The sequence below is a fragment of the Peromyscus californicus genome, unplaced genomic scaffold, assembly GCF_007827085.1.
Source record: "Peromyscus californicus insignis strain IS unplaced genomic scaffold, ASM782708v3 Scaffold_13__1_contigs__length_99412109, whole genome shotgun sequence".
Taxonomy (NCBI): Eukaryota; Metazoa; Chordata; class Mammalia; order Rodentia; family Cricetidae; genus Peromyscus; species Peromyscus californicus.
In genome coordinates this window covers 95,642,111-95,662,721 of record NW_026294424.1, presented here as the reverse complement: position 1 = coordinate 95,662,721, position 20,611 = coordinate 95,642,111, and the positions used below count along the sequence as shown (strand labels likewise).

The 20,611-nt window shown below is 42.0% G+C and overlaps 1 protein-coding gene and 1 non-coding gene across 3 annotated transcripts in view; both read left to right on the top strand.

Annotated features, from left to right (window-relative positions):
• Positions 1-555: 555 nt before the first annotated feature.
• The window catches only part of LOC128108695 (ATP-binding cassette sub-family G member 3-like), a 66,520-nt gene continuing 46,464 nt past the window's right edge, over positions 556-20,611 (top strand). For both annotated transcript variants that reach the window (XM_052735606.1, XM_052735607.1), the window contains exons 1-2: positions 556-911; positions 20,294-20,515. In XM_052735606.1, coding sequence (XP_052591566.1) covers positions 20,313-20,515 — 203 coding nt within the window. In that variant the 5' untranslated portion in view covers positions 556-911; positions 20,294-20,312. The remainder of the gene's footprint in view (positions 912-20,293; positions 20,516-20,611) is intronic.
• On the top strand, positions 3,860-3,962 carry LOC128109223 (U6 spliceosomal RNA). The gene has a single exon (XR_008217758.1). It is a non-coding gene; the product is annotated as a U6 spliceosomal RNA (small nuclear RNA).

The window sequence follows — 20,611 nt, the reverse complement described above, 5'->3', positions numbered from 1 at the left end:
TCAACTGTCCATAGCTCCTCAGCTGGAGGGGAGGGCTCCTGTGACCCTCCCCCATTCACGCTGGAATGTTACAGAGACTATTAGAGGAGGAAACTGACTTGTTTTCAACATTGACCTTTGTGGTCTGTGAAGTGTCCTGTACTGCACACACTGCACCATCTGACTGCAGGTTCACAGTCTACACTGAGTCCCCCCTCCTCTTCTTGTTCTTTAGGGATAGAGTTTGAGATTTAGCTCAGTCACCAAAACCCCAATCCTCCTGCCAACCTCTCGGTTATAGGGATTACAATCGTGAACAGTGAATTATTTCTCAACTGGTCTCTTGAGATATAAAATGAATCTATGAATCAATTTATATTAACAGCCTGGGCACTTAACAAGCCGTATCCTGGGCTGTCCAGACCCCGTGTTTGTCCCTTTCTGTGGTAAGCAGATATTCTCCTCCTGCTTCCCCACCCCCACCCCACCCCGTCTGCTAAACACGCCCCATCCCCCCCTCCCCCGCCCCCGCCCGCAACCGTTACTTTCGTTTTGTCTCTTCTGGATTCTGGATGCTGATTTCTCATCCTCCTGCACTGGTGTGGCCCCGACCCTCGGTGCTGTGCAGACTGCCCAGCTCTCTGGAAGCTCGCCCTGAGCTGGGGTGCACCAATCCCAGGGCCCCATAGGGCCCCTCCCCCACGGCATACCTTTCCACGCACCCTGCTCCCACCCCATGCTGTCCCGGCAGGCTACTTCCTGTCCTCTCTTTGGGAGCTGCCCAGGTCGCGGCCCCTGAAGGAGGACAGCAAAGGTGGCCCGGAGGCAGAGGCTCCAGGACGCTGAGGGGCAGAAACCAGAGCCCCGGGGAGAAGTTGCAGCTGTCCTCCCGTCCTGTGCACAAGGAGACTGGGCCCCTGCATCTGACCCTGGTGAGTGTGGGCAGGCAGGGCTGGGAAATCCTTTGCAGCTTCATTTGCAAGTGTGAAATACAGACTACTGGCCATGTCATCTGTCTGTAGAGGGTATGGTGTTCACAGCGGTGGGTTGAGGATGTACAACCTTTGATCTCCAAATGTGTGAAGGTAAATAAAGTTGATGTTAGGTGGGTAAAGTTTTGTCAAGCAGTGAATTTACCACAAATGTAAAAGGAATTTGTTAACACTGGTACTTAAGGAACCGGAACAATTTATTCTTTTTCTTTATCTCACAATTTAAAATTTGTCCAAAAATCTCTAGTTTGCTATACAGATAGTCACCAGCTTCCTACAACTCTTACTCAGATAGTTTGGAAAAAGTTTGAACAGACAGAAAATTTAAAGACCAAAATAACCAGATTGTAAACCTTTCAGTGACTGTGTTTCTATCTATAATGCTGTCTTCTTTTTTTTTCTTGTGTAATACTAGAGATGTAATCGCTAGTCTAGTTTTAGAAACACAGAAAGTTTAATGGTGACACATATTTATTGAGCACCATGTGTCCAGGCCTGGGCATTTGCACAGAAGAGCCCTTCCTATGGTATTAACACAGGCCTCTCCAACAGCGCATTCTCTTTAATAAACCTGTGTTAAAATGCGCACACATGCAGAATCTTTTCTGCACATAACTGTGTCTAAGGATCTGTGGAGCATTTGGAAGGATGAGAGGAAATAAAATACAAACTAGAATGGAGAATTGTTGTGAGAAAGAACATCGGAATCGACAAATACATTTAGGGGCCCTCAAAGCTGAATTGAGTACATTTTTATTTACTGTGTATGAGTGTTTTGCTTGCATGTACGTAAGTGCACTGCTTGCATACCTGGTGCCCCTGGAGGCCAGAGAGGGCACTGGATCCCCTGGAACTGGAGTGGCAGACAGTTGGAAGTCCCCATGTGGAAGCTGGGAATGGAATCCAGCTCCTCTGCAGGAGCAGGACCTAAGTTGAATTCTTGGGACCATAACAAGAGGGGGCCCGTCAGTCTCACAGCTCAGGAACAAGAAGGGGAAACATAGTGACTTTTCAGAGAAGCTTCTCCTGCCTTTGCCTTTGAGGGACTATCTCTTGTGTGTGTTAATCTGGGATGTTGAGGAGACTCAAAGGAAGGCTGTGCCTAGAACCATCCCATAATGCCAGCAGCAGAGCCCATGTTAAGGGAAACTGTAGATGTCATGTTCCTTACCCTGTCACAGAAATCCTTGATGAACAAACAGGTCTTACTTAAAGACAAACCAAGATTTTATATGGGTTATGTGAATTTCATGTTCTTCAAGTATTTGGTAAATACTTACCTTATAGCCACATTGTATATATTTGGGAGCACCATGTGACGTTTCAGTGCATTTGAACACAGTGTATGATCAGCTCAGGGCAGTTTTCCTGACACTCCAGACATTCTGTTGACTCTTTTTTTTTTAAGTTTGGTTATATTTGAAAACCTTGTAAAATAGGAAGGCTCAGAATCATCTGCTTGAGGAAATTCATTAGGATTAAGATGGATTATGAAAATCAAAGAACTGTAAAGCCTACTTTCTACACGCATGCACAAACACACACACACACACACACACACACACACGCATGCACACACAAACACACACACACAAGCTACATTCGTACGTAGAAAATTAAAATTTCTTCTCCACAAAGATTATTGCCCAGCTCACTTCAGGATGTGAAATAAAAATTAATAGTCTAGATGACTTTGGCTTCACACTTTTTCTCTTGAGGAATGGCTTTATTGTAGAACAATTAACATCATACTCCTCACCAATTTACAGTACACACTTCTGTGTCTATGGGTATATTCAGAGGTGTACAAGCATATTTCCATAACATAACTTGCTTATTTAAATCCAGAGATGCTTTACCACAGCTTCTCTTGGTCTTTTCAGTGTGTGTGTGTGTGTGTGTGTGTGTGTGTGTGTGTGTGTGTGTGTTACACTGTGTGTGGAGATCACAGCATAACTTTTGAGAGTCAGTTCTTTTCTTCCAACTTGTGATGAGATCTCCCCTGTACTTCCTTCCATGCTGGGTCCTCCAGGTTATCTCGCCCTTCAGCTTCCAGGTGATTCCCCTGTGTTGGGATTCCAAAGGCATGCCACTGTGTTCCCCTTTCCATGGTATTCTTGGATTAAATTCAGATCTCCAGTCTGTGCAACCAGCACGTTTACCTGCAACGACATCTTGCTGGACCCTAGATGGTTTTCAGAGCCTTTTTCTTGGTATGTAGTTCAGAGGATCAAATCCAGAGCCTTCCATATGCTAGGAAAGTGCTCTGTCAGCCTGGTGGGATTTTAAACATAGAAACATTTATCCACAAATGGGGTAATTTGACATCTTCCTTTCCTGATTGTATCTCTCTCTCTCTCTCTCTCTCTCTCTCTCTCTCTCTCTCTCTCTCTCTCTCTCTCCCTCATCTTAATTCTTTGAGGATTCAAGCTCTGTATTAAATAATAGTTGAGGGAGGGAATGGTTGCCCTTGGCTCTAACATACATTTAGAGGAACTATCTTGTCATTCCCTATTTAGTATAATGCTGAATCACAGTGGCCTTTATTGTGTGCAGGTGTGAGCATTGTCTTCCTGGTTTGTTCAGGGCTGTAATTAAGAATGAGTTTAGTTTATCAAAGACTTCTCCATCTATTAATATTATGATCTGGTAGGATAAAAAATTACCTTTTTATTTGTTAAACCTTGCTTTACAGGTTAAAATGATTTTTACAGCTTAAAATGATTTCTGTCTTGGCAAAAGACCCATGAGCTGCTGAGGAGGATGTGACTTCAGTGATTGTATAGAATATTCTGTTGAAGTCTTGTGAGTCCATTTGATCAATGGCACAGTTTGACTCTGAAGTCTGTTGACTTGTCTATTGATGGGAATGGAGTATTAAAGTTAACTCGCTTTGGCAGCACATATACTAAACCTGGAGTGATACAGAGAAGATTAGCATGGCCCCTGTGCAAGGATGACATACGAATTGGTGAAGTATTCCATAGTTTTAGGATTAAATTGATTTGATAGGAGGAAAGGGGTTTTCCTTAGGAAAGGGGAGGGAGGTAAATACAGGAGACGGAGAGAAGCACATAAAATAACAATATAGATGGATGAAAAAGCCTGAAGGAGTCACACCCTCAACTATTGCTTAAAACAATAAAACCTCTAATGCCCACAATTCAGTGTATACGTATACATATGTAGTTTAATGAACATTTCTCATCTGGGCTGATGGAACTCCCAAAGACCACCTACCAAAAAAACAAAAACAAATACCAGATATGAGAAGCCCTCTTGTGAGTTGTTGCCAGGGCTGTCTAAGAGACTCCTAAAACATACAGCCTATTTCTATTGCCCTTAGTTATCCCCTGGAGGTGGAAGGTAATTCCCCTTTGCTGAAGACACCACACACTTCAGACACAGGGCCCAGAGGCCCCTGAGCTGTCACTGACTTGGATGCCCCCTCCTCCTGCCCTGAGGACTATCTTTCCTGGTACTAGAAGACACATGAAAGCTTCCAAAGGAGAGAGACACAACAGTCCTCCTTAGCAATGACATCATGAACCACATCGGTGATGACCTGTCCAGTAGCCCTGTGGGTGAAGTAGTGGCACACAAGCCCTGGCAGTAACTGTGGTGGTTTGAGAGAAAATGGCCCTCAAAGGAATTGACATTATTAGGTGGTGTGGACTTGTTGGGGTAGGTGTGGTCTTGTTGGAGGAAGTGTGTCACTGTGCAGGTGGCCTTTGAGGCCTCATGTATGCTCAAGGCACACCCAAGAGACAGACCACTTCCTGTTGCCTATACAAGATGCAGAACTCTCAGCTACTTCTCTAGAAAATGTCTGACTGCATGCTGCCGTGTCCCACTATGATGATAATGGACCAAACCTCTGAACTGTGAGCCACCCAATTAAATGCTTTTCAATTATAAGAGTTGCCATGGTCATGGTGTCTCTTCACAGCAATAGAAATCCTAACTAAGGCAGTCTCTAGTTGAGCTTGGTACTGGAAATCTAGATAACTAACCACTGCTATTGAAGCCACGGTTATTGGAGGGGAACCTATAACTCTAATTTACTAAAGCAGCATAATCCTTAACAACACCCGGTAAACACTTGTCCTTACACTGTAGTGTAAGTCCCATAGTGTAAGTCCCATAAGTGTAGTCCCACTTACACCCATAAGTGTAGTCCCACTTACACCCATAAGTGTAGTCCACCTCTCATCAAGGAAACGTCTCTTTGCAATGGATAGAGACCATTGCAGAAAACCACAACCAATTAGAATGCAGTTTGGGGACACAGTTCCAATGGAAGCATCTACAAAATTCTTTCTCTTCCAAGGCTCAGGGAACACTGTGGAAGACCAAGTGATTAGAACGAGTGTAAGAGGAAGAGGATCAGGGAGTGTGTTGTAATATTGCAGGATGTTTGATCAGACTGTGTTAAAGGTGCCTTCTGATTGGTTTGATGAAGGTTGAGTGACCAACAGCTAGGCAGAAGAGAGTAGGATGGACTTCTGGGTAGAGAGAGGAACTCAGAGTTATGAATCTTGGTGTGCAAGAGACACTAGAGAGACACTGAGCAAGTCAGACATACAGAATGGAAGAGACGTAAAAAGCCATGTGGCAGATCATAGATGAAGAGAAACAGGTTAATTTAAGTTATCAGAGCTAATTGGGAACAAACCTAAGCTAAAGGCCAAGCTTTCATAATTAATAGTAAGTCTGTGTAATTATTTGGTGGCTGTTGTTCCAAGAAAGTCTGACAAGAAAGTCCTACTAACTACACCCATAAAGTCTCATCAACACAACTGCCCAAACATGGGCTGAAGAGGAGGACAGCTGTGAACATTCCAGCTGCATGGAGAAAAGTCCAGGAGGCCTCAGCTCTACACAGAGAACTACAGGCAGCTGAGGAAAGCTGGGAGCGGGAGAGTGGTCTTCCCAGGGAAGAGCACACCAGTTGGTTGTCCAGAGTAAAATGTCAGCCCTGAAACCATGACAGTTAACATTATATGTACTTAACAGGTTATATTTGGAAGGAGCTCACGCATTTGAAGGAGAGCAGGGAGGGGTGTATGAGAGAGTTTGGAGGGAGGAAAGGGAAGGAGAGATGTTGTAATTAAAATACAATTTCAAAAATAAACAACAACAACAAAATAAGTCAGCAAAGTGATAGTTGGTAAAGTGCTGGGGGATATCTTTCTGGATGCTGTGAATATGTTGTCCCATTGGTTAATAAATAAATACGCTGTTTTGGCCTATGGCAGGGCAGCTTAGAGGCAGGTGGGAAATCTGAGGAGAGAGACAGGAAAGAGAAAGGTGGAGTCGGGAGAGATACCATCCAGCTACCCAAGGAACACGTTGCCAGCAGACCGGCAATGCCACTGCCACATGGCAAAATATAGATGAATAGAAGTGGGTTAATATAAGAGGCAATAGCTAGCTAGCTACCAATAAGCCTGAGCCATAGACCAGACAGTTTGTAATTAATAGTAAGCCTCTGAGTGATTATTTTATAAAAATATCTGCTGCCCTAGCAGGACCTGGTGGGACCAAGAAACTTCAGTAACAGTCGAGTTTAAAGACTAATGTTCTCTAAGAGCATGTTTCTTTCTATTTTTTTTTAGAGAGAAAATAAACTATTTCATGAAAAAAAGTACAAAGCTTTGGAAAAGGGATTTAGGTTTCCATGTATAGTAGAACACCCTCGATTCCCAGGACCCCAGGAATCACACTTCTTTTGAGTTAATGAAGGTCACCAAGTACTCATTCCACCTAACATTGTACTTTAAAAATCCACTGAAGAGTTTGGTCTACAAATGAATGTAAAATACACAGTTGCATAAAAATATATTAATCCTTCTACACTGAACACTTAAAGATGCACAGCATGTGAATTCTTTCAGAACTAAATCATGTCTAGAAATAATAGAATCTAAACTTGTATTTTTTAGCCATGAGGTCACCATGGCAGAGACTACCTCTAGTCTCACAAATGAAATTGCAGAATTTATCCACACAAGATGGGAAAGAGTCTCTAACATGACACGTCTATGAACCGTACCTTAAAGGAGTGACAGACAGATGTCAATCGTGATTACACAGCAAGCCTGAAGGAATGACTGTCACAGTGTCTGCACAGGATCCCCACACACTCCTCCAGAGGATCGAAAACTATACCGTCAGCCAGGGTACAACTAGGAAGCTTTACTCCAAAGCATTGGAAGTCACACAGGCTGCTTCCCTGGCTTTGAAAACTGAGACATTACTAAGAATTCTAGAAGAACAGTCATCACAACACTTCCCCCATTCACAGCTCTCTCTGGAACCCTGGCTCCTCAGCAAAGGCTCTCCAGAAACTGTCGCTGTTTCTGAGGGTGGAAGTCAAGTGCCCAGGGGAGCGCTGGCTTCATTTTTTGCAGGTAAACACCAATGATGACATCACAGGCACACATCAACAAAACATTAAATTCTATGCAAACAAAACTACCTTATGTTTCTTTTGGAACTGAAAAGAAAGATAATTAATTTTTAAAATAGAAGATAGTTCAATGGCTATGTTAGGGTGCTGTGGGATGTTCTGTATGGCAAATGTGTTGCTCTGATTGGTCAATAAAAAAATCACTGATTGGCCAGTGGCTAGGCAGGAAGTATAGGCGGGACAAGGAGGAGAATAAAGCTGGGAAGTGGAAGGCTGAGTCAGAGAGACACTGCCAGCCGCCATGATGACAAACAGCATGTAAAGATGCCGGTAAGCCACGAGCCATGTGGCAAGGTATAGATTTATACAAATGGATTAATTTAAGCTGTAAGAACAGTTAGCAAGAAGCCTGCCATGGCCATACAGTTTGTAACCAATATAAGTCTCTGTGTTTACTTGGTTGAGTTTGAGCGGCTGTGGGACTGGCAGGTGAGAAAGATTTGTCCTGACTGTGGGCAAGGCAGGAAAACTCTAGCTACATTAGGGGCTTGTGTATTTTTCCCTTTATGTCTTATTTCTCTCAACCTATTGTCTCATGAACTAGGTACAGAATAATAACTCTCTTTGAACTGTCTGCATCTCGAGGATCTTGACCTTTCTTTTTGTTTTATTTCAAAGTGTAAAGCTATAACTAAGTACCCTAAGAGTACCAAGGGCTTCTCTACACTTAACAACTTCAGATTTAATATTAAAAAAGCAGTTTTTCTCCAGCCCACTTCTTGGGCAGGACAGCCACAGAACCCTTTTGGTACAGGCTGCTGACTTAGTATTCACTTCTAACCTAAGGCTGATGTGCACACAGGGGAAGTGCACTTGAAGATGCTTGCAGTGTTTTCCTTTGGATAGGAGGCTATCGACAGCAGAAGGTCCACAGGCACACTGGAGTGCCGTGCCAGGGGAGGAAAGGACACACCAAGAATGAGTAACTGCACCCAGGCACACATTCCACAGGTATCTAGGGTTTTAGCTTTTCAACTCTGACCTCTGACAATGATTAAACAAAGCAGCACACTAAGGCAAAGGCTGATTAGAAACGCCTGCAGGAGAGCTCCTGTCCTCTCCAGCCTGTGTGCTCTTAGCTGCCACCTGAGGACTGAGGTACCAGTCTACTGAGGTACCAGTACCATAAGTCCCTACATGCAGAAGCCAAGGTTTATTGGCCATAGAGTGCCATGTGGTTCAATTACCAAAGCTTGCGACTTTTACAACCTTTCTTTCTATTACCTATTTCAAAGAAACAGAAGAAAAGCAAAAAGAGCACATTTCTTAATAAAAAGTAGAGGCATCAAGTCTTCTTTTTAAAATTTATTTTACATACCAACCACAGTTTCCCCTCCCTCATCTCCTCTCATTCCCTTCCCTCCACCTCCTCTCTACCAGCACCCCCATTCACTCCTCAGAAAGGGTAAGGCCTCCCATGGGGAGTCAACAAAGTCTGGCATACCAAGTGGATGCAGGACCAAGCTCCTCCTCCTGCCTCAAGGCTGAACAAGGCATCCCATCATAGGGAATGGGTTCTAAAAAGCCAGCTCTTGACCCAGGGACAGATCCTGGCCCCACTGCTAGGGCCCCACAAATAGACCAAGGTACACAACTGTCACCTTCGTGCAGAGGGCCTAGGTTGGTCCCATGCAGGCTCCCTAGCTGTCAGTATAGAGTCCATGAGCTCACGGTACCTTGGGTCAACTGTCTCTGTGGGTTTCCCCACCATCATCTTGACCCTCGTTGCTCATATAAGTTTGATTTCTTCCTTTCCAATTTGTATCCTTTTGATCCTATATTGTGGTCTTATTGCTCTAGATAGACCTTTGAGTACTATATTGAATAGATATGGAAAGAGTGGACAGCCTTGTCTTGTTCCTGATTTTAGTGGAATTGTTTTGAGTTTCTATCCATTTGATGTTGGCTCTTGGCTTGCCTTTATTATGTTTAGATATGTTCCTTGTATCCCTGATCTCTCAAAGACCTTTATCATGAAGGGGTTTTGGATTTTGTCAAAGACTTTTTCAGCATGTAATGAGATGATCATGTGTTTTTTTTCTTTCAGTTTGTTTATATGGTGGATTACATTGACAGATTTTCATATGTTGAACTATTCCTGCATCGCTGGGAAGAAGCCTACCTGATCATGGTGGATGATATTTTTGATGTGTTCTTGTATTAGGTTTGCTAGTATTTTATCGAGTATTTTTGCATCAATGTTCATGAAGGAAATTGGTCTGCAATTCTCTTTCTTTGTTGCTTCTTTGTGTGGTTTGGGTATCAGGGTAACTGTAGCCTCATAAAAAGCATTTGGCAATGTTCCTTCTGTTTCTATTGTGTGGAACAATTTGAGGAGTATTGTTATTAGATCTTCCTTGGAATTCTGGATAGAATTCTGCACTGAAACCATCTGGCCCTGGGCTTTTTTTGGTTGGAAGACTTTCAATGACTGCTTCTATTTCCTTAGGGGTAATAGATCTACTTAAATTGTTCATCTGGTGTTGATTTAATTTGGGTATGTGTTACCTGTCCAGAAAATCATCCATTTCTTTTAGATTTTCCAATTTTGTGGAGTACAGGTTTTTGAAACATGACCTAATGATTCTCTGGATTTCCTTGGTGTCTGTTGTTATGTCTCCCTTTTTGTTTGTGATTTTGTTAATTTGGGTATTCTCTCTCTCTGTCTTTTGGTTAGTTTGGATAAGGGTTTGTCTATCTTGTTGATTTTCTCAAAGAACCAACTCTTGGTTTCATTGATTCTTTGTACTTTATTTTTGTTTGTACATTGATTTATTGTACTATATTTGTATTTTATTGATTTTAGCCCTCAGTTTGATTATTTCCTGTCATCTACTCCTCCTGTGTGAGTTTGCTTCTCTTTGTTCCAGAGCTTTCAGGTGTGCCCTAAGTTGCTACTGTGAGATTTCCCCAACTTCTTTATGTGGGCATTTAGTGCTATGAATTTTCCTCTTAGCACTGCTTTCATAGTGTCCCATAAGTTTGCGTATGTTGTGTCTTCATTTTCATTGAATTCTAGGAAGTCTTTAATTTCTTTCTTGACCCAGTGGTGATTCAGTTGAACATTATTCAGTTTCCATGAGTTTATTGACTCTCTGTAATTTGTGTTGTTGTTGGATTCTAACTTTAAGCCATGGTGATCCAATAAGATACAGGGGGTTATTCCAATTTTTTTTGAATCTGTTGAGATCTGTTTTGTGACTGAGCATGTGGTCAGTTTTAGAGAAGGTTCCATGAGGTGCTGAGAAGAAGGTAATTTTTTCTGTGTTTGCAGATATATATGTCAAACACTTATATACATAAAATAGCACCCATCATTGAAATAACTACACTAGAGAAAACAGCTCTTATCATAACTAGATAAGAGTGAAAAGGAGAGAGAATGAAAAAGCAAAGCAAATAATAACACACACACACTCTCATATAAAGACACACACATAGACACTGACATAAACACACAGAGACCCAAATACACACACACACACACACACACACACACTCACACACACACACACACACACTCATACACAGACACACAAAGACCCAAATGCACTTCCTCTTTGATGGAAAGTCTAGACCACGTTCCCTGGATCAGAGACAGACCACTGAGTTCTCTACACACACTGAAGAGAAGGCATCAATGCTAACAGCACAGAACAGCAAATATTCATCCACAGACATGACTTCCCTCATTAAATGTATACTATTAAAGAATATTAAAGTACCAATAAAAAACCAAAGTCACCCACCATTATTTTATCCAGCTGCATTTTTTTAGTACAGTTTGATTTATGGAATCTGCTCTACTGATTTTCATTACATATACATTTATAGTCATTTGTGGTGGATTGCTCCAATTATTAATATGTAGTTATCTTTATTTTTTCTAACTTTGGCTGGATATCTGATTTGTCAGGTAGGAGCATAGCTTTTGGAGTCTGTTTGCTTAAAATGCCGTTTTCCATCCTTACACTTTCAGTCTTCATATGAATTGCCAGCTGGTTGAGTTTCCTGCTGCAATAAACAATTGGTTATTGTTTTCTGCTTTTCTATGCAGCCTGCTAGGTGCATCCAGAATTTAGACCATTTATATTTAGGTTAGTGTTGAAATGTTTGTACTGAATGAAATCCTATAATTTAGCAGGTTTCTGTTCATCTTTTGATTTTCCATTTTGGCTTCAATTGCTATGTGTTCTTTTCTTTTTCTCTCATCTTAGAAGTTTGCTGACTCACAGTTTGCTTTCTACTGATGTGATAAAACATCATAACTAAAAGCTACTTGGGGAGGAAAAAGTTTATTTGACTTAAACTTCCATCACAATCCACCACTGAAAGAAGCCAGGTGGGAACTCAGGCAGGAAGTGAATCAGAAACCATGGAGGAATACTGTAGCACAAATCTTAAATGGTCTTATTAATACAATCAAACCTGAAGCCAAGTATTGGTGTGAATGCTGGAAGATCAGAGAAGCAGAACAGGCCACAGCTACCTCACCTTGCCAATTCCTCAGCTGATCTTGTTTCCTCAGACTGGAAGCTTCTGAGTCCTCATCTGAATGGATCTCAGCTGAACTGCTCCTAAAAACCTAAAAGCTTAACCAATCTCTAGTTCTTGGTCCTCATGCCTTATATACCTTTCTGCTTTCTGCCCTTACTTCCTGGGATTAAAGGCTCACTTCATGGGATTAAAGGTGTGAGTCACCATGCCTGGATGTTTCCAGTATGGCTTTAAACTCACAGAGATCCAGGTGGATCTCTGCCTCTGGAATGCTAGGATTAAGGGCATGTGTGCCACCATTTTCTGCCCTCTATCTAGTGGCTGTTCTGTTCTCTGACCCTAGATAAGTTTATTAGGGTGCACAATATTTTGGGGAACACAATATCACCACAGAATACAGCTACTAGTTGCTCCTCATGGCTTGCTCAGCCTGCTTTCTTAAACATTCCAGGACCTGAAAGTGGGCTTGGCCATTCCATATCAATCATCAATCAAGAAAATGCCCCACATACTTGCCAATCCGATGGAGGCAATTCCTCAGCTGAGGATTCTTCCTCCCAGATGACTTCAGCTTGGGTCAAGTTGACAAAAAGCTAACCAGCACACTTACTGAGTCAGCACTGTTGATCCTTGAGAACTACGGGAGTTATTTTCTCCTGAGCTCTTGGGATTGTAGCTTTCTGTCTTCTTCCTTTGTGATTTTATTTTTCTGTGAGTGTCTTCCTCACGGCAGCCTCAGTGGTTAGCATTGCTTTAGTTATGTTCATCCTGAAGGTCTTTACAAAGGACAGATTTGCTGTAGCCACATTGATTGTCAGCTGATTTCTTTGAGTGTTCAAAATACATAGTGCCACTGGCTGGCCTTTAGCATTTCTGTCAAGGACTGTGCTGTTGTTCTGACTGGTTTGCCAATCAGGTACGTTGTTAGTAACTTGGCTCTTCTCTCAGTAGCTCCAGCATTCTTTTCTTGTTCTGCACTCTCTGAATTTTGCCAAGAGTGTAATATGACAAGATTCTTTTCTTTTTTTTTTTGAATGTTACTAGACAATTAAGCAAACTTTTGTTGAAGTTTACATTGTGGTACAGAAATACATTTCAACTGATTCAAATGAAAGGAACACCAATGAAAAGAAATTATGGCAGCCAAACTTCCCCTCCTGCAGTCATGCTAGATCACCATTCGATCCACTGTTGGTTTTCTAGGCTTTTCCAGCAAGAACCTATGCAAATTTCAACATTAGAATTTGTAGTTCTGTAAGATGAGGGAATCAGACCTCAAACTAATAAAATCTACTGGGTTACAAAATCTGACTTAAATAAGCACTGGTCCTCCAAATAGCAGTTCAAATATTAGGTGCTGCACTTATTACAGAGTCAGACTGATAAAGCTGATTGGAGGCTTCCCCAACGAACATTCAATCAACAGCATGATTAAAGTAACAATCCAGACAGTGTTCCAACCACTTGATTTCAAACCAAGTAGATTCTATGTTTAGAAACGCTAAAAAAGTGTTTCGTTATAAATACAGAAGGAACAGAACATCACTGCATCAGTCCAGAAACTACCAAGAAAACAGTACGAAGGCAATAAAGAGGAAATTAAGTCCATTTTGCTCCTCTCCCAGCTGTTTAAATCCCACAATAGCTGCAAATGCCACTGACATGCCAACTCTTGAAAGCCTGTATTTCTAGTCCCATTAAACATTTCAGACTATTGTGTTGTTTTGTGTTCATACATTTACTACCTGGCTGAGTACCTGGATAGTCCTCACTCTGGGCAGTCGTTCATTGGATCATGTGAACACCATGGTGAACGAAGACCATACAGGAACAGGTGAAGTCAGAACCGCTCACATGCATCATAAAAAATATACAAGTTCTAAGTCACAGATGGAAATGCCACAGATTCTCCTTTGAATCAAATTTTCTTTTAGTAGAAAATTGGTGGCAGTAGGTTAAAAGGTGACTGCACGTACCGAGGTCAGAATGTCTAGGATTAAATATCTGCTTCAACTCAGTGGACTTCCTCCGGTCATTACTTACTTAATAAGTCAGTGAAGGCATGGCAGGTCCTCCATTAAAGCTAATTAAAGTGCACCGCACAGCCAACCAGTTCCATCAAGGTTTTATTTTATGGGTTCTCTCTGCTAACCACCCCTGGAGACTGAATTCTTTTCATGTAATACATTCAGTTTTGTCATTTATCTTCCACAGTTCATGCCAATAAGGAGGCCACATTCTTATGTCTAAAAAAATTAAGCCAGGGACCATCTCAAAAATCCCACCTGGGAGCCAGGCGGTGGTGGCGCATGCCTTTAATCCCAGCACTCGGGAGGCAGAGCCAGGCGGATCTCTGTGAGTTCGAGGCCAGCCTGGGCTAACAAGTGAGTTCCAGGAAAAGGTGCAAAGCTACACAGAGAAACCCTGTCTCGAAAAACCAAACAACAACAACAAAAAAAATCCCACCTGGGGTATAATAAACGTCTTGATTGCCAGAGTGCAATGTTCAATGATTACAATTTTGTTTTTACCAGTTTTGCTAAGAAGCAGCAACAGCAGCAGAGTTGATTAAGAAAAATGAAGAAGAAAATACGCAAAAAGAGAAGACACACAGGAGGTGGTGGCTGCTTTCTAGATGTTAACGCTGGGGGCTGTGTTCTCCATGACCACCACCTTGTAGTTGCGGAAAGCCCTAGGTGTATTGATAGTGTAATCATTTTGAAGTGTATGCATTATTATATCAAGGAGTTAGATATCTTGCATGAATGCTCTCCTCTGTGTTTAGGTGTTCTATGCCACTCTTGCTGTGGAATTGAAGTGCATGTAGAAAAGAACTTTGACCGTGTGAATCCTTACGACACTTGTGAAAATGATTCAATTTGGTTTATGCACAGTGTAATATTTCTGCAGGCATCGTCCAAAATCCTCCACAGACAAGGCTTTCGTCCTCATTAGATGCTGGCCTCAGCTGACCATCTGCGACTGGTCTATTCAATTGCTGCCAGAGTTTTTACATCCAGTTACCTCCACTTTCTAGAGCATATTCTCTACTAATGTTATTCAAGACCAGTTTTTACTCATACAGGTGTTTTAATCAATGGCAATTAAAGTTTTTCTTCCACAAGTTGAGTCCTTGTAAGAAAATGCTGATTCCGGTTACTGTTTTGTGTTCTGCTGTTTGAATAGTTGTTCCAGCTTTTATAGTCCTTTGACTGATTTCTTTTCTCACCACAGTGTCCTCCCTCAACTCAGTGCTCCCCCCATGAAAGCAATACTTGGTACACAGGGTTTATATAGTAATCTTAAGATTATTTTCTGATTATATTTATGTGGTGGTCTAAATTACCTCTGTATCTGGACATCCTAATCTTTCAATAGATACAGAACATTTTATGATATTGCTTAAATGAATAGGTTTTCCATATCTTTAGTCTCTGCTTTAGTATTCTGTTCAAAATAATGTTTCTATTTGGTCTGTCTATTATGTCCTGGAGGTCATCATAATTTTTCTTTATTCCTTTCTGAAATCAATAACTCATTAACCTTTGAGGCCCTGACATTTTATCTTTCAGTTAATTTAGTCTGTTGGTGATGCTTTCTCCTGAATTTTAAAAAATTTATTTGCAGTTTTCCAAAATTTTCATCTTTTAAAATTCTCTATTATCACTCACATCCTATATTGTTTTGATTATTTCCTTCAGCTGTCTGTCTTTTTGAAGTTGCAATCCTTTTAATGTTAACTCTTCAATGAATTCTTCAGCACTTACCTAATTTAAATATGTAAACATTCAGTTGCTGTCCTGTTATGATCTTTGGGGAGTGTTGTTTCCTCACATTCTTGTGTTTTCTTGTTGTAGTTTGTTCACCTGTGGGAGGGAATCTATTTTACACATCAATGTGAGGATTTATGTGTTAAGCTGCCTTCTAGAGAGGACTTAATCCCCAGCACTGGTCATAGTGCAGAAAATAAACCACAGTAACAATGCCAGCACAAACTTCCTACAGTAATGATAGTGGGAATAATGAAATAATGGATAGGAGGTGGTGATGCATACTTTTAATCCCAGCACTCAGGAGGCAGAGGCAGTATAAGGCCAGCCTAATATATAGAGTGAGTTCCCGACAGCCAGGGTTTCCCAGAGAAACTCTGTCTCAAATACACAACAACAAAAAGGTGTAGAAAGTAAGATTAGAAAAAAGAAAAGTAGAATAAGAGAAAAGAGCTAGAGATTTAAAACAATATAGTGCTAGAGCATCATTCACACTACAGAACTTCTTTGTATATTCTTTGCCACTGCTAGCCCTAGAGGTCATGTGGCCTGTCATTCAGGTAGGCACTTCTGTTTGTGGGTTTGTCTAAACAAAGCCTTGTCTTCCAGATGCTTTGAGGGAAGTAGGGATCCCAAACAGAGCATGGAGTTCTGCAATGGAGAGAAGTCCTGGGAGCTGAGCTGTGTGCCGGAGCATTTTCAGATCCTATCTGGCAGTAAACTGTGTGATATTGTGTTCCCCAATATATTGTGCACCTTAATAAACTTATCTGGGGTCAGAGAACAGAGCAGCCGCTGAACAGACATAGAGGCCAGAAAGAGGTGACACACACACCTTTAATCCTAGCATTCTGGAGGCAGAGATCCGTTTGGATCTCTGTGAGTTCGAAGCCACACTGGAAACACCCAGGCATGGTGACTCACGCCTTTAATCCCAGGAATTGATGTAAGAAGCAGAAATGTATATAAGGCCTGAGGACCAGGAACTAGAGCTTTTAGGCGTTTGAGCAGCAGTTCAGCTGAGATCCATTTGGATGAGGATACAGAGACTTTCACTTTGATATCTGAGGGGTTGTTGAGGTGAGATTAGCTGTGGCTGGTTCTGTTTCTCTGATCTTTCAGCATTCACCCCAATATCTGGCTCTGGGTTTGTTTTATTAATAAGACTTTTTAAGATTCATGTTACAGCAAACCACCATGCAATAAGGAAGAAGCTGTGGAAACTGAGTAATTGTGAAAACTTGGGTTGTGAGTTCTCAGCCCCTGTCTGCTGCACACAAATTGCAGCATGAGGCAGTTTCACAAACCAAAAGATCTGCCAGACACCTGCTCAGAACTCTCAGGCTCAGCAGTCATCCACAGGAGCCATGTCATTCCCAGTACAGGAGTCAGGGCTGCCTGTCCTCAGGCCTCCACAGCCTGATCCAGGAGTGTGTCTGTCAGTCACTCCCACCTGCACTACTGTCCCTCATGGCTGCCCACCACCCAGCGCATCCCAGGGCACCACGACATGTGCTTGATGATTTTGGATCCACACCACAGCTCAAACTCAGAGAATAGAAGCTCCTGGGTCTAGCACTGAGAGAGACCGAGTATGTAAAGCTTGGGCTGTGCCCATCTGTGTTCCTTTGTATTATATAGGACAGTAGTTTTCAGAGTGTGCCTTGCCCTGAGTGACTCCATTTTGTACCGCAATGGTTTGCTTCATTTTGAAAGCAAATGCTGATATAAAATGACTCTGTACCTTGTGTGTGCAAGTGTCCAGCAAAGTAAAACATAGATTGATAAATAACTTATTAATACAAATAAATTATCTTACCTATAAGCATATCAAGCTAGGAACATCTAGACCCATGGATGTTCGAAGACCTTGCCTAGGAAACCAAGCTTGTGTGCTTGTCCAGAACCCCAGAACAATGAGCGCTGTCCTGTCCTCACTTGGATCACACCCACTGAGCTATCATCAGGCCACCTGATGTGTGCATCACTAGACACAAGGCAACAGACTCTCAACTCTGACCCCAGGACTTCTGCTCACCATGACCAGCCCTAAGTGGTTCAGACCCCTTGTGCCTGGAGTCAGCTCTGTGCTTTGGAGCAATCTGTCCCTGAACCATCTCTGTAACTTGAACTGACACTGTGTCTTGAACCAACTGAGTATTTATTGGCCACCCTGTTCCAGAATAGCTCTCTCTGCTGCATGTGTATCAACTCTACCTTTCCTTCCACAACTCTGCTTTAAACCTTGCACCGCTTTAACCTTTCTTGATACTGTGTTCAATGCAGTCTGTGATCTGAGAGAAAATATTGGTCAATAGTATTGGAAGGAAGCAGTTTACACTTGCCAAAAGCACAAGTCTCAAAAACAAAACAAAACAAAGCAAACAAAACCAACCAAACAAACAAAAAAGCACAAGTGCCCGGGAAATGAAAGGCAAGAAAGTTGATGCAGCTTGTGAAAGCATTGTTCTTCGATAATCTGACATGTGGATGACATGAGTGTATCCATGCGTGTTTTTCCCATGGCATCCCCATGACAGTGATTGATTCCATGTGTTTATCCCATGCCATGCAGGAGGAGACAGTGTCAGGTGGAATACCCGAGCTGGATTTAAGGCTCCAGAGAGTGATGGGTTCCTCCTGACAGTCTGTTGTCACCAGGGCAGCCTGTTTGACCTTGGAGTTGCTACCCTGGCCTCACACATGCTGAACATGCACTGACCTGTCCTCTCAGGCCCAGGCCAGTGTTTCTCTATGTGCTAGTGGTCTTCTGCAGGTTCCCCCTCACAGGCGATCTTGTTCAGGTACTTCAGACCCTGTTGTCAAGTCCTGCAGACTTCTTACGCTCTCATGTAGCTCTCTGTCTTTTCAACTTGGAGCTTCTTTTTTCATGTGGTAATTCTCATTCAGAATGGATTTCATTTCAATATCAGTCATGTATTTCTCTAGTTCTCCTTCTTAATCTATCAGTGTTTAAGTGGTTGCTAAATGCATTTCTGAAATCTTAATTATGATGGTTTTTAAAGCAGATTTTGTGTCCTGTGATAAGAAATCTGTAATTCCTTTCTATCTTTGAGTGTAGCAATCAATTGTCATATAATTTATGATTGCTAATCGCAGTCTAGATTACTTGAGAACCTTTTTCAATGATCTCACTTCAGGAATATTTAATCTTCTTTATTGACATGCCTAGAAATTTGTAATTGAAATTTTGGACAACATTTTTGAACAGGAAAGATTTAACATTCTTTCAGCAATGTGTGAGTACAGCACACTCATGTGGCAGACAGAGGCTTGGCCCCATAATTTGGTTTGTCTGAATTTCCAAAGCCTCATCCCTCTGGACCTCAAGGCACAGGGTTTAGAGCATGCCATTGTTCTGAGGATTCAGGTTTGCCTGGTGACAGATTGCTAATGGTTTCCCCAGGAATAACAGGGTATCTGGCAGATGTGTTTAGCAGGTTTTGTTTTCCTGCCTTTCCTGGACTAGCCCTGTACTTTTGAGGATTTATGTGCCCATGGCAGGAGGGAAGGCAGGAGGGGGCTGGGCTGGCTCCAGTGCTGCTGTCCCTCAGCCCTGGCTGCTCTGGTTGATGTCATCAGAGCTCTTCACACAGCTGCCTCCCACCCTGTCTGCTTTAAGGTTGCTCCTGGAGGAAGCTTGCCTGAGCGGCTGGTCCCTCACAGGCAGGAGCTCCCCACCAAGATGTCAACTCTTAGAAAGGAAAACTAGCTGTGTTGAAGATGGTATTTTAAACTGTTTGACAAGCTCTGTTCACTAAAGGTCTTACTTTAAAGCAGACATTAATAACTTGTGAAATGAGACATTTAAATTTCATTTGTATTGTTTTTCTTTGAAAGTCTTAAGCTGCTTAGCTACTGATTTGGTGTCCAATCATTGTCATCTTAAAATCTAAGTCTTGCTGGAATTTCGACATTTACCTTCCCGCAATGATGATGTCATTGTCAGCAGTTCATCTTCTTGGGGTCTGAAGATGCCTGATGACCAGAGGTACAGTCTGAGTCGGAAATACCAGAAATTTCTCCTGATCGCTGTGCAAGGGCAACTTATTATTATGTTATACCCCATAATCAGACACACACATGCACACGCACACACACACACACAAACCCATGCACATGCACACACACATACAAACCCATGCACACACATACACACACACACATGCACACACACACACACACAAACACATGCACACACATGTGGTAATGTGGTCATGTAGTCTACATCTGAACTTACATTGTATCATAATATGCTTTTCAAGTAAGACAAATCTGCCCCCTCATCTGTCCCCTTCTTCCTTTATGAATTATGAATCACGTTTATACTCTGCTCATTAGGGCTCATTTGTTTCTTAGGAATTTGGTGTCTAAGCAGAGTCTATGTACTCAGTTCTGTCTGCTTCTCATTGGGTCCTTAGGTAATCACAGTCACATGAACTGTACATCAAGAAGGAATCTGCCTAGGACTGCGCAGTTTAAAACAATCCTGAAGTGTCCTGTGCTGTGCAATAATGTTGCTTGTGTGGACCATCAATTCACTACTGCTGTTCCTTCTACAGGAAGGAAGAACCTCTGGAGATGTCTTCCAATAATAACCCTGTTACAATCCCGATGATAGAAAGAAATCCCAGTGACCTTCCTGGAATGGACACCAGTGACCCGGACACATTGACTGGAGAGGCTGTGTTGAGTTTTCATAACATCAGCTATGGAGAAACTGTGCAGAGTGGCTTTCCATTTCGTAAAAAAACAGAGGTGATAAGAAGACTATCTAATATCAAGTATGTGCATGAACTAAAGAGATCAGCATATTTTATAACTTTTTCAACAAGTTGTCTATTATCATAAGCTATGTGTGTGCATGTGTATGTGTTTGT